This window comes from Pan troglodytes, chromosome 16 (genome assembly GCF_028858775.2).
Source record: "Pan troglodytes isolate AG18354 chromosome 16, NHGRI_mPanTro3-v2.0_pri, whole genome shotgun sequence".
Classification (NCBI taxonomy): domain Eukaryota; kingdom Metazoa; phylum Chordata; class Mammalia; order Primates; family Hominidae; genus Pan; species Pan troglodytes.
The window spans coordinates 33,899,830-33,914,279 of NC_072414.2; the positions used below are offsets into that span (position 1 = coordinate 33,899,830).

Here is a 14,450-nt window from a genome sequence, read left to right on the forward strand (position 1 = left end):
CTAGCAATTAAGTTATCAGCTAACCAGCTCCTCAAGCCAAACTATTACTCAGAGACAGTTATTTCTGGGCTTATGTCACAGATGGAAAGAAAGACCCAGTCAGTGGGAACCATGGGAATCCACACGGGGCTGCTTATAAAAAAATGACTCACTGATTTTGCTAAAAGTAGCCCATGTAGTTACCAACAGTATTTCAAAATAGTCAAATACCTCCAGAAAAGGAAATACTTTAAAAAGGTATACATGAAAAGATGCTCAACCACACTAACCATGAGGAATGAAAATTAGAATCATAATGAGATGGTGGGCATGTAAACAGGCATGCCTTCTACAGTGGCATTTTTGGCACCAGCTAACATAATAAAAAGACCGCAGTTCCTTTTGATTCCAAAATTCCACTTCTAGGAATGCATCTTAGAGTTACATCTGCACATTTTTTGGATTAGTCTCTATTTCATTTATTTTTTTACATTGATAAAGAAAAATTGTATATATTTATCATGTCCAACATGTTGTTTTGAAATATGTATACACTGAGGCCGGGTGCAGTGGCTCATGCCTGCAATCCCACCACTTTGGGAGGCTGAGGCAGGTTAATCACTTGAGCCTAGGAGTTTGAGACCAGCCTGGGCAACAAGGTGAAACCCCATCTCTACAAAAAATGCAAAACATTAGCTGGGCATGGTGGTGCATGCCTATAGTCCCAGCTACTCAGGAGGCTGAGGTGGCAGGATCACTTGAACCCAGGAGGTCAAGGCTGCAGTGAGCTGTGATCGTGCCACTGCACTTCAGCCTGGGTGACGGAGCTTCGAGATCCTGTCTCAAAATAAAATAAAACATAAAATAAAGTAAAATTAAATTAAAATAAAACAAAATTAAATATGCATTCATTGTGAAATGACTAAATTGACAATGCAATTAGCATATGCATTACTTAACATACTTGTTTTGTTGTGGTAAGAACACTTAAAATCTACTCAGCAATTTCTTTTTTTTTTTTGAGACGAAGTCTAGCTCTGTCACCCAGGCTGGAATGCAGTGGCGCAATCTTGGCTCACTGCAACCTCCACCTCCCAGGTTCAAGTGATTCTCCTGCCTCAGCCTCCTGAGTAGCTGGGATTACAGGCTCACGCCACCACGCCTGGCTAATTTTTGTATTTTTAGTAGAGACAGGGTTTCACCATGTTGGTCAGGCTGGTCTCGAACTCCTGACCTCGTGATCCACCCACCTCAGCCTCCCAAAGTGCTGGGATTACAGGCGTGAGCCGCCACGCCCAGCCAGCAATTTCTTTTTTTTTTAAAGCTCCTTCCTTTTCAGCAATTTTCAAGATATATTTGCACGTTATCGTGCCAACTGTATACACTTGCACTGTACATGCTAAACTGTGTAAATCCACTGTGGCACTGTTTGTAACGGCAAAAGATTAGGAACAGCCTGAATGTCACCCACCAAAAGGATGGCACCTATTAATTCTGGTCTATCTATGTGATGGACTGCGGGAGGCAGCTCCAAAGTACAGACATGGACAAGCTCCAAGATTTACTATAAGTGGGAAAATCAAGACACAGGGCAGTGGAGCGAATCCCGCCAGGGCTCCACGTGAGTAGGTGGGTGAGCTGGGAGAAGCCCCAGGGTCTGCAGACAGGGTCTGCTCTGGGAGAGGAACTGGGGGATATGGGTGGTACAGACATTCTTCACTATCTTTTTGTAGCCTTTTGTCCCAAGCACATACACACCTACCCACCGCAGGGTGCTTCAGAAAGGTGAAACGCTGCATACATGGTCTGATTTGTGCTTTGCATCTCGATTTGGATTCCAACGGGAGGCAATTTTGAGAAAGAGACTAAGATTACAGGTGAATGGAGGTTTCTTGAGGAAACTGCATCAGGGCATGTGTGAGAAATATCCCTAGATACAAGAAAGAGGATTATGGCAAAAAGAATTGGAGGAGTGCCAGAAGCCGGGCCCCTCAGCCACACCCGGGAACACTGCTCCCGGGTCATTCTCTTCAGCAGGTTTCCCACCTCCAGCCCTTGTCTGCACTCTCGTGGCTTTCCATAGTTCTACGGTCAGGCCCAAATACTTCACGCACCCTCACCGCCCCTGTTTGGATCTCTGGAAGAGCAAGGCCCTTGTCTGAGTCCCAGGACTCGGCCATCCTCTGCCCTCCCCTGGGAAATGCTGAGCGCTTGGCCGAGCGGGCCCTCTGAGCTGGGTCCGTCTATTCTGGGACCACCCCAGTTCTATAAAATGAATCATGACCGCCCCTATCACCAGTTATTAATCATGATCCATGTTAAATGGTTTACACATGTTATCTTCAAAACAACCCTGGGAAGGAAAATTCCCTCACTTTATAAAAGCGGAAAGAGGCTCACAGGGCCCCATGCTGGGATTCAAGCTCAGGTCAGCCTCCTCCAGGGCCCACAGGAGTGTGCCTGCATCTCCCCACCTCCCTCTGTCTTTCTAAGGAAAATACAGACGCTCCCTGAAAGCCTTGTTATTTTCAGCGTTTCCCCAACCACAGGCTTGTTTGGATGGTTGAGATGCCTGCCTGCCTGCCGGGCACAGGTACATGAAACCTGAATTCAAGCCACACGTGTATCCTGGGGAGGACCTTTTGCTGTTTCCCTCTCACTCTGAGCTTCATAGATAACAGGAACGGCTGATATCTATGGAGCACTTAGCTATGAACACAGATCATTCAGATTCTCGTAAGATCCCACTGTACGAGAGAAAGTACCTTCCCCTCTTTTAGAGCAGGGGAAAATGAAGCTCAAAGAGGTGAAGTAACTCGCCCAGGTTGCCCAGCTGGCAAGGGAAAGAGCCGGGGACAGGGAGAAACGTGCCCGGCCAGTGTTTCTCAGCATGGATTGCCGCTGCCTCTCTTCCACCTAGAATCCTGCATTTATAATCTTTCCCTCCCACCTTCTAGGCTGGGGGTTCCCCACTGGTGCACAGTGATTAGGAGGGAGAGAAGCTTTACCACCTCTAGCAACAGGGATTGAGGCTGTGTAACAGGAATGTCCCCATAAAACCAGGGAAGGTTATTAAACGTTTCAAAGTGTACCTGAAAACTTAAAAAAAATTCCTTCTTTATTTTCCTTAGGGGTTCCTAAAAATCCTAGCTTCCGAAGTAGGCTAGGCGGGGGTGCTCCTGCAAGCAGTGAGACACAGACAGAGGACCCAGCATCAGGCCTCACGCCCTCCCTGTCAGACGCCCACGAGGCCGACAGGGTCACTTGGTGACTCCTGCGGGACAGTCACCTCTGCTTCCTTCCAAAGCCCTGCCCTGGAAGGAGGCTGGTTAGTCACAGAGCCTGCCCCACACCATCGTCTCTCTCACTCAAGTTCTCCCCTCTGTTCTCTGAGAGGGCAGCCTTCACCCTGGGGCATACAGAGATGCAGGACAAAGCCCAGGTTGGTTTCGGTAGGTTCTCCAAGTTTGCCAGCCCCTTCTTTCACTTGTTTTGGGGATGGCAGGGTATGTAGGAGGGACAGGCTCAGGCTCAGGAGTGGTGGCTCAGCCCTAACCCAGATTCCTCAAAATGGGGCCCCCTGTATCAGAACCCTCTGGACCCTGCCCAGATGCCCCTGAACCATGTGCCAGGAAGTTTTCTTGTTTTTTTTTTTTCAAATAAATAAATGGAGTTTTGCTCTGTTACCCAGGCTGGAGTACAGTGGCACAATTATAGCTCACTGCAGCCTCAAACTACTGGGCTCAAGATTCTCTTGCCTCGGCCTCCCAAGGAGATAGGACTACGAGAACACACCACCACACCCAACTAATTTATTTTATTTTTTGTAGAGACTGGGTCTCTCTATGCTGCCCAGGCTGGTCTGGAACCTGCCCTCAAGTGATCCTCTCGACTCAGCCTCAAGTTCTAGGACTACAAGTGTGAGCCCCTCTGCCTGGCTGAAGCAGCATTTTAACAGCTCTCCAGGTGATAACTGTCTGTGGACCCTGGGGCTCACCGCGCTAGTCTTCCGAGCATCATTTGCAGCCGTGTGGACTCCAGAGCAGGAGGGGGCAGCAGGGAAAGGCTGGCCTAGAACACATATGCCACATGTATGACAGAGAAGGAAAGGTCAGCAATTGCATGGCCCAAGGAAAGAGAAAAACCAGCAACCAAACATGCCCAGAGAACTGAGTGGCAGGCCCAGGGCTGTTCTTGCCCAGTACAGGAAGACCCGGACATTCCTAATAATTCTAGGTAATTAACAGAAGATTGAAAAAGACAATCCTTCAGTGGCTTCCTGGTACTCTCAGAGAAAAATCTATGCACTTCCCCAGGGCCTACAGCTCACAGCAGGTGGCGGGGGGGCCTCCTGATCTCATCACCCACCACTTCCTGGCTGCTCCCTAGCCTCTGCCTTCCCCGAACCTGCCAGGTCTCACCTACTCTCTGCCTTTGCCAATGCAGCTCCTCCTGCTGAAGAGCTCTTCCCCCAACTCTCTGCCAGGCAAACCCTCCATTCTTTATGTCCAGCCTAAATGCCACCTCCTCAGAGAGCCCTCCCTGACTGCCCACCCCTTGCTGTGGGACATGTCTTTGTTTCAATTGCATTTGTTTTGTGTTTTGGCTCCTCTATCTCCCCTAGTATATGCTTCACGAAGGCAGCCATGAGGTCTCACTGTTGCTGTGAAACCTAAGGCACCTGGCACCTGACACATAGTAGGTGCTTAAGAAATTGACCAGGGGGCACAGCAGAGTGGGGTGCACAGCAGACATTCAACATAAGAAAACCTCTTTCCCCTTTCCACTATCCTAGGAGTGAGAATGCAGGGTAGTGTGTACTCTTTTCCAAGCAAAATTATCATCAAAAATTGCTAAAGGAAAAAAATAGAAGATTTTATGTTGTTGGGGTAAAGCATCAATTACATTTTCTCATGGGGTTTGCTGCCTTCTCCGTGTGTGTGACTGGCAGCTGTATTTTGCCCTGGTTTGCATCCACGCCTCTTGTGGTTAACAGCATGCACTCTGGAACCAGACTGCCTGGTTTCAATCCCACTCAACCACTTATTGGCTATTTTGGTCATCAGCCACCTTAAAATGTAGTGGCTTAAACAATAACTTCTATTTTCTCTGGTGGTTCTGTGGGTTGACTGGGCTCAGTTGGGTTCTCACTTGGGGTCTGTCAGAAGGTGATAGTCAGACAGTGGTTGGGGCTGGAGTTACCTGACAGCTCAACTGAGCTGGTTCTGTGATGGCCCCTTTACTCACATCTCAGCTGGACCAGCCAAGGAGGCTGCCTGGGCCTCTTGGCCTCTCCTTGTGACTAGCTTGGGCTTCCCTCACAGAATGGCGGTCTCAGTCACAGTATGACAACTACTAAGAGTAGTTGGACTTTTTAGATGGCATTCGGCTTCCCACAGAATGAACACTTGAAGAGATTTAGGTGGAACCTGCAGGGCTTCTTATGACCTAGCCTTAGGAAATCATGAAGTATCACTTTTGCAGAATTCTGCTGATCAAAAGTGAGTTAGAAGGTCAATCCAGACTCATGGAGAGAAGACTCCCAAGGCACGAATGCTGGGAGGCACAGGTCTTGGCATGGTGGTGGGAGGAGGCAGTATCTTTGAAGACAAGCTACCATACTTGCTACATGATTGTCAGCAAATTTCTTAAGCTCTCTGTGCCTCAGTCTTCTCTTCTATAAAATGGGATAATTGCTCCTACCTCACAGAGCTTTTGTGAGGAGCAAATGAGTTAATAATATGTGGAAAGCACTTAACAATGCACTATGAGAGTATTAGCTATTATTATTATTACTCAAAAGAGTAAGAAGCAAATGTTTTTCTCTGATTAATCTCTGTATCCCAATGTCTGAGATATCCCGTGAAATGTTTTATATCATAAACATAAATATGAAATGCTCTATATGCAAAGTAAGTGAAGTGTCCTTCTCCCCATCAAATAAAATTTTTTGTTTTTCATGTAAAAGTCAAGGTTTCAAGTTTAGATAAAAACAGTCATTTCTCACAATCAATAATGCATTTGATGTATTAACAAAAACTCAAACTAGCTGCCGGGGCTGGCGAACGCTGTTGTGAGTCACAGTGGCGATATGCTCACATCAGGGCCGGAAGAGTAACACTTGCGGTGTGGAATTTCCCGTGGCACCAGCGGAAAAGGAGTCTGGATGCGTTTGTCAAAACTTCCCCGAAACAAAAAGAAATCAGGATTTCCTGCTAGAGGCCCAAGTGGCTAGTGATGTCCAGGACCTCACAACCCAACCTCAGACTGGCCTTAGCCCTGGCTGGAAAACAGGATCTGCCAACAAATCATCAGGGCTGGGCCCCCGCCTCCAGGGATGGACACTTTTCTGTCACTGCCAAATCCAGACAAAGCTCAGAGTCAGGTCACTGAATGCAAACTCTAAATAAAAAAATGGCTTCATGATCCACGCCTGTGGCTGCATGTTCTATTCTACAGAATTCTCCACCACGTCCTCCCATACCTCCTACCCCTCAGTATTCCATGTGGCCTTCAGGACAAATTCGAGTCTCCTGCCACGTGCGCCCACCTGCCATGGACCCATGTTCCAGCCACACGCACAGCTCCTGTTCCTCCAAGGGCCCTGAGCTCATATATCTCTCTCTGTTCTTTCACACACTCTTTCTGCTGTCTAGAAGAGATATCAACAGGAAGGGCAGCCACAGTTCTCTCTCCCTCGACTCGGTGCTAGGCAGAGGCGTGGTAAGAGTGTCATATCTTCGTCTCACTTTGTCTGCACGCTGGCCTACAGCGCCCTGCCTTGGCTGGCTAGAGAGCTCACCCATCTCTCCAGCCAGGCTCTGATCAACAGCCTTTCAGAAGGACAGACACATAGACCAATGGAAGGGAACTGAGGGTTCTTGGTCTTTTAGGAAAAAAGACTCATTTCTTTTTTGCATATGTGTGTGTTTTCCTCTCAAATCCTTCTTGTTACCAAAGCCTGAGAGGGGAAGTCATTCTTATCTGGACATCTCTAAGTGTTCTCTCTCCTTTCCTGAGCAAGCTTCAAAATCCGGTCTTTTGTCTTCAAAGTTCAAAAGTGGATGCATTTGTCCTTCCCTGATTGTGGTCTGCTGGTGCCTTTTTCATTTTTTTCTGTACCCCTCTTAGTCACAGCTTGGATGTCCAGGCCCCGTTTCCTAGCTCTGTCGATTCTTTTGAGATACGGGTTGTGTAAACCTTATCCGAAAAGGTTGGGACTGGAAGTGCTTTGGATTTCAGATTTTCTGATTGGGGAATATCTGCACATACATATATAATGAGAGATCTTGGGAAAGGGACCCAAGCCTAAACACTAAATTCATTTATGTTTCATAGACACCATACACAGATGGCCTAAAGGTAATTTTACAGAACATTTAAAATAATTTTGTGCATGAAACAAAGTTTGGATTGTGCCCCGTCACATGAGGTCAGGTGTAGAATTTTCCACTTGTGGCATCATGTCAAAAAGTTTTGGATTTTGGAGGATTTTGGATTTTGAATTTTCAGTTTCAAGATGTTCAACCTGTATTGTGTTTGAGCACCTTAGCTGTGTTGGCAGACCCTTGAAACAGCCTGTTCCTGTTTATATCACTACCCAGGCGCCTTTTTGATTCTTGAGGGCTTTCCTTAACATCTCCTTAACATTGCCTAGGAGGACTTAAAGATGTTTGTATACAGATGTTAAAATGGTAATCAGTGATTCTGAAGTTTCTGTTATTGCCTGTCATGTTATCTGAAGTGCAGTTAGATCCTCCTGGCTTCATGTACTATTACTGTCCACTGCTTTTACTAGCAGGACATTTTCTGTCCTTTTATTTTTCATTGTCTTCCCAGTTCTATTCATTGGTTTATAATGAATAGGCTGGGATTAAGAGGTGAGAGCTTAAACATCAGGAAAAGACACTCTCGAATTTTCATTTGACAGCTGTTGTTCCTGAGAGAATAAGTCGATCTGTTAGAAAATTTAGATAGAGCTTTTTCCTTCTAGAGTTCTTTAAATTTTTAAAAGGGAAAAGCTGTACTATTTTTATTACCAAAATCAAGTCTATTGAAGGCTATGCAAAACCTCGTATTCTCAAGAAACCATAGGAATAATCTGTGGTTAAAACAGCACCTTGAAAATGCCAAATGCTAAATAGATTGATAAGAATACCAGTTGCTACATTATAATTTTTCAAAGGATGTTATGATTGGAGTCAGAATCTGGAGGTTTGTACTAAGTAGCTGGGAACACACTTGTGTTCATGCTAACTCTAGAAATATATCCTAGATTATGTTTAGGTTCAGCATGGACTCAACAGTATTCTAGGAAACAGTATTTCAGCGGCCAGCATGATAAGAGGTCGAGTGGGAAGGAAAATGCTATGCGTGTGGATAAAGGTGCTCTTTCTTCTCATCACAGAGTCAAACACCTGGCTGCTATCACCAAGGACAAAGGATGTTCTGAAGAGTGAACCAACTCAGATTTACCCACACACTTCAAGAAAGCAATTTAGAAAACCGCAGGAATCCAAACATTCTTTCATTGGCTACTAAAATACAAGAAAAGAAATCAAGAAAAGTTTGTAGGACTTTTAGGAAGCTATTACTTGATCAGAATATTATTATTATAAATATATCAGAACACTTTTATCCTTGCTTGATGGGAATTCAACACTTCACGTCAGCCGGGAAAGCTACAGGTTAGTAACTAAACTAACCTAGTCTGTTGTCCCTAAAGATTTTCTGCCAATGGCCAGGCATGGTGGCTCACACCTGTAATCCCAGCACTTTGGGAGGCCGAGGCGGGCGGATCACACCTGAGATCAGGAGTTTGAGACCAGTCTGGCCAATATGGTTACCATACTGATTATCATTTTAACATTTATATACAAACATCTTTAAGTCTTCCTAGACGATGTTAAGGAAATGTTAAGGAAAGCCCTCAAGAATCAATATGGTGAAACCCCGTCACTTCTAAAAATACAAAAATTAGCCAGGCATGGTGGCAGGCACCTGTAGTCCCAGCTACTCAGGAGGCTGAGGCAGGAGAATCACTTGAACCTGTGAGGCAGAGGCTGCAGTGAGTACTCCATTGCACTCCAGCTTTGGTGACACAGCAAGACTCCGTCTCAAAAAAAAAAAAAAAAAAAAAAGATTTTCTGCTAACCATAATTGAACTAAGGAAAACTTGAGGGGTAAGGAGTTTCCACTACGGAGTAGTATACTAAAAATTGCTCCAAAATCAATTGCCCTCATGGGTTTCATTTATACGGCTCCTAAACAGGAGATTTAGATGACATTTACTCCCCTGGAATGCTATGTGGTTTTTTTTTTGTTTTTTTTTTTAATAAATAGAGATGAGGTCTCACTATGTTGGCCAAGCTGGTCTTGAACTCCTGAACTCAAGGGATCCTCATGCCTCGGCCTCCCAAAGGGCTGGGATTACAGGCGTGAGCCACCGCGCCCAGCCACTCAGTTTTTGAGGGTTAATCATCAACTGCACAAAGGGGAAAGGAGGAGCAGTGGAGGGCAGTACACAAGCGGCCACCTTTCCTCCTTCCCAGGCACAATGCCCATAAGGGAGGCAAAGACCCGCCAATAAAGTCAGTGGGGGATGCTTTAAACATCTTGTGGGGTCACAGTTTGTACCCAGTCTATTATCCCATGTTGACGTTAATTCTCGGCAAAGGTCGGGCTGTGGTCTTATGAAGCTGGTCTTACGAAGCTGGGTGTAGGTGTGAGTATACGTGAGAACGTGGCACTGTTTGCAATCGTTTGAGCTGAAGCTGTTTTACAACCGTATGCATTCTTTGGGGTTAGTGTGTTGAAAATGTCAGCTGAGTGACTTCCACCACCAGCTGCGCCCCTAACACCGTGTGACACCGGGCTTGGGAACCACGGCTGTGGCCCATCCTGCTGTCATCGCTTGTGGCTCTGGGTCCTTCCCCACAGCTGTGTCCGTCAGTGTGGCAGGGACCGCCGACTGGCTGGAACATATATGCTATTTCTGTGCATAGGATGTGAGTAAGTACATGCCACAGTTAAGTCAGACCAGGATATGAGTCAGATCATATTATAAAGTGATACAAAGAACTGATCTTCAAAGCATTCTGAAAGCATTAATCCACGTGTCAACACTATTGTAAGGGAGCTACAGTTTGAAAGACACGATTACTAAGCAAAGGAGAGACGCTGCAAGACTCAGGTGAACAGAACTGGCTAAAGGCCTACCAATGAAAACAAATGCATATGGTGGGAGCCAAAATCTGGAGGCCTTAAAATTTAGAGGTAAAAAGAAAGAGTTAGCAGGACCACATATTTCTCCAGCATATTCAGTCAGAAATGGAGAAGCAGTGAAACACGGGCAGCTCAGAATAGCTGTGGAACATGGGCCTGCTTTATTATCCATACTATCTGCAGAGCAACCTTTCTGGGGCTAAATTATTGGTCCTCAACTGACTCTTAAAAAAAAAATTGATTGGCACTGAGGTGTAAAGATACACATAAAAAGACGACCATCCACAGCACTATTTGTAAGCATAAAAATTGATTAACAATCATGATGTCCACAAATCAGCAAAATGAACTATATTATGTCACTTTCATGGAACCCAAGTAGCTATTAAAAGGAATGAAATAATCTGAATATACTGGCATGGAATGATGTCCAAGATAGACTGTTACGAGGAAAAATCAAGGTGTAGAAAATGTGCATGGTAATCCCATTTCTATTAGAAATGTGTTTGCATATGCGCAGGAAAAAGTCTCTAAGAAGTGAGAGAAAACCATTAATAATTGTTAAATGTGACAGTGAGTTTTTTTTACATTCTTATTCATTGACTGAATCCTTTGCCACAAACATCTATACTTTTATAATAGAAAATAAAGCCAACAAGATATTTATGAATAGCATTAACCTGTTTTTTGGTTTTTTTTTGTTTTGTTTTTTTTCATAATTGCAAGGTTCTTGGAGGCCCGGGAAAGGTGACCTTAATGGCATTCCATAGCTGGCAAGTCCCTGACTGAAACAGTGAAGGCACAGCAGGCACCCTGGGAGGCCTCGGCTCAGCATAGCCCCGAGCTCTCTGCGGGGCCACGGAGCAGCAGAGGTGGCATTCCCAAAATGCCAAGAGAAAGGAGGGCTTATTGGCCTCGGAATCCCTTTCTTGACCCCTGTCACGGGACCCTCACTGGCCTATGTAACTGCACTTCTGCTTTGTGAGCTGCGGGGTGTTCACTGCCTTGTCATAACCTGCGACCGTGACCCCACACAGGCTTCTGCTCAACCCTGGCATGCCCAGACTTCTCAGCACGGTGCTACCGACTTGCTGTTCAAGGGGTTGTGAAGAGTTCTCAGCCAGAAGTGATGGCAGCAATGCATCTGCTCCATCTCCTCCCTCCCAGCAACCCGCCTTTGTTTCAAGGGCCAGGGCAAGGAAAAGACTTGAGCTGCCTCTGGACCTGTGATGGCAGGAACCCATCCTGACCCTCCCGATCAGGCATTTCCTCTCCGTAAGTCAACTCTGTCCTCTGGTCTGCCCCTGATGCCCCCTTCCTCCGGGACGGAGGGAGACAGCAGGCCCACCGGTTTTTTTTTTTTTTTTTTTTTTTTTTTGAGACGGAGTTTCGCTCTTTTGCCCACAGGCTGGAGTGCCGTGGCATGATCTCAGCTCTCCGCAACCTCCGCCTCCCAGGTTCAGCTCTCGTGCCTCAGCCTTCCGAGTAGCTGGGACTACAGGTGCCCACCACCATGCCCAGCTAATTTTTGTATTTTTAGTAGAGATGGGGTTTCACCATGTTGGCCAGGCTGTTCTCGAACTCCTGACCTCAGCTGATCCACCTGCCTCGGCCTCCTAAAGTGCTGGGATTACAGGCGTGAGCCACTCTACCCAGCAGACCCATCTGTTTTGACTACAAAGCACAGGCCTAGAAGCAGCTATTGCCTCATCCTTGTCTTGTGAAGGCTGGAGAAACTTGTGCTTCGGCACAAGCATTTTCTATCCTTCACAGATCCCCTCTGAATGCTTCATAGTCTCTCCCTACCCCACAGCTTCCCTTAGGTAATTCCTACTCCTTCAGATCCTAGTTCCAATGCTGCTTCCTCCAGGAGCCTCTCCCAACACCCCCGAGGCCAAGCCAGGTCCCCTCACACCTCGATACCTCCCATTGTTTACCCCACTCCTCATCTTCATTTACTCATGTGTAACTTGACAAATGTCTTTCTCACAGAATATAAGCCCCTGGAGGGGGCAGAGTCTTTGATGCTATGAACTCCTGGTTGACACTTGGGGCCCCTTCAGCTGCCCAACAGCTGTCCTGGAGGACGGATAGAATAATATAGGGACAGAAATCCTCTGCTCACAGCAGAGAGGGCCTCAGCCAGCACTTGGTGGGGAGGGGCAGGGACAGGCACTGACCTCGGCTGATGCGCTGCTTCTCCCCAGAAAGGATGCCGGGGCTGTCGATGATGCTGATGCTCTTCAGGACCTGATTGGGGAGCTGTGAGCACATGAATCTGGAAGAGACGGATCAAAGGAGGGGTCAGAAACTGGGCATCGCAGAGTGCTCCAACCATGGGGCTTCTTGGCCTCTCTGGGCTTACTGACATCTGTAAAGTGGGGGCCTGAAGGAGACTGACAGAAACTGAGGATGCCTAATGAAGTTGTTTGTGAAGTAGGAGCTTGGAGGAGATTGATAGCACCTCCATCCTGCCACAGAGAACAGATGCTGGCCCATGGGACAGGTATGAGAGGTGCTGCCATCTGCCACCTGATGCCTTTCTGTTCATTTTGATTTTAGCTAACATTTATTGAACATGTAGGTATCTTACAAATATCCTCTCATTTGATCCTCATATTGACCTCATGAGGTGAAGGAATTATGCTTAACATAAGAGAGGTTAAGTAATGCTCAGGGTTACTCAGAGCGGTGCCTTAAACCAAGGTCAGCCTGCCTCCAAAGCCATGGGCCTCACCTCTCCTGGCTCCATGCTGGCCCCTGCCCAAGCATCCTGGGCCTCTCCCCCTGGGAATCCCATGCCTTCTTCAGGATGCACTGGCCCACTGGGCTGGAGAGCCCCAAGCTCCCTGCCTATTCCCTAGCATGAAAGCTGAAGGGACTGGGGCCTGTTTCCCCATCTGATGCCCCAGGAACTTAGCATCCAGCCCAGTGTCCCCTATGGCTTTAGGGCCAGGGAGGGGCAGGCACCTGTGACACCCAACATCCTCCAGGTGCTTAGGAGTCTAGGGGAGCTGGAGAGTAGGTGAGGGGACCAGGTTGGGGAAGGCCCTGGCTGAGCATCTTTAGGCCCCTCTTGTTCCTCATTTGCCTGATACCATCTCCTCCTCCTGATCCTGGTCCCTTTCCCTGTAGTCACTGCCCTTGCATCCACTCCACGGAAGCAGAGTGGGGAGGAAAAATCTAGCCTGTGGGTCAGCAGACCTGGGTTCAAGTTCTGCCCAGCGTTTCCTGATAATCTGCTATGGGACTCTGGGTAAGGGCCTCCCTGCTCTGGGTCTTGGGTTCCTCACATGAAAATGGTGGCTTCCCGACAGGGTCTGGCGATGTCCTTTTAGCTTTCAGACCGAGTAACTCCACAAGTGACGGCAGGAAGTGCTTTGTTACTTCCACCCTGGGCACCAGGGTCTGGGATGGACCTTTGTGAGGCACTGTGCATGTTTAAGGCAGAAAGTGTAGAATGCCTCTCCTTTTCCTTTACTATGGATGGCTGACATCTGTGTCTGTGTGGGCAGAAAGCTAAAAGCTCAATTCTTCCGTGTGATGGAAGTGGTGGGGATTACTCACAAAGTAAAAATGCTGGGAATGCAGGACAGGGAGGCCTGGCCAGCCTCCAGAGTGCACATGTGGACACCACAGCCCTGGGTATGAGCGGCCGTTACTGACATTTCAAAATCACTTTCTCTGAAGGGGCTTGGGACACGATTTTTCACACAGTCTTTCCTACATTTTCAAATCGGCCCAGGAAGATATAGAAAAAGACATTAGGATCCTTTTGCAGGTGGAAAAGTTGAAGCACAAAGCAGTTATGACATTCTGAGGCCATGCTGCTAATGCACGGCTGGTTGCAGACTGCAACCTACTGTTTCTGATGTCAGTGGGGTGGAATTTAACCCACAAAGTTAAAAACCTCATAACATTAAAAGTAAAGGGTCAAGTTAGTGGAAGAGAAGCCCCCAATTTCCACCTGTCTGCAGACACTTGTGCACAGTCCCCTCCTGTACCCCGACCTTTAAATAAACCCTACTACCCAACACGGGGAGAGGTTTGTGGGAATAAAGCACATGAGGCTCACCAAGCATTCTTTGTAAGTTCACAGAAAAAACCCCACCATGCCATTATTCAATTCTCTAGAATTGGGGTAGGAACAGGGCTCTGGGCACATCTGTGGTGAACCTCGTTTCTTGTCAGGAATGATTGTCTCTCAGTGCCGTCCCATTCTTTCCATCAGATGGCCCGAGACATCT

General features: G+C 47.0%; 1 protein-coding gene across 1 annotated transcript in view; it reads right to left on the bottom strand.

The window, feature by feature from the left end:
* The window catches only part of EHD4 (EH domain containing 4), a 75,417-nt gene that overhangs the window by 33,389 nt on the left and 27,578 nt on the right, over positions 1-14,450 (bottom strand). Inside the window, exon 3 of the mRNA XM_510639.9 lies at positions 12,384-12,481. Within this exon, the coding sequence (XP_510639.2) occupies positions 12,384-12,481 (98 nt within the window). The remainder of the gene's footprint in view (positions 1-12,383; positions 12,482-14,450) is intronic.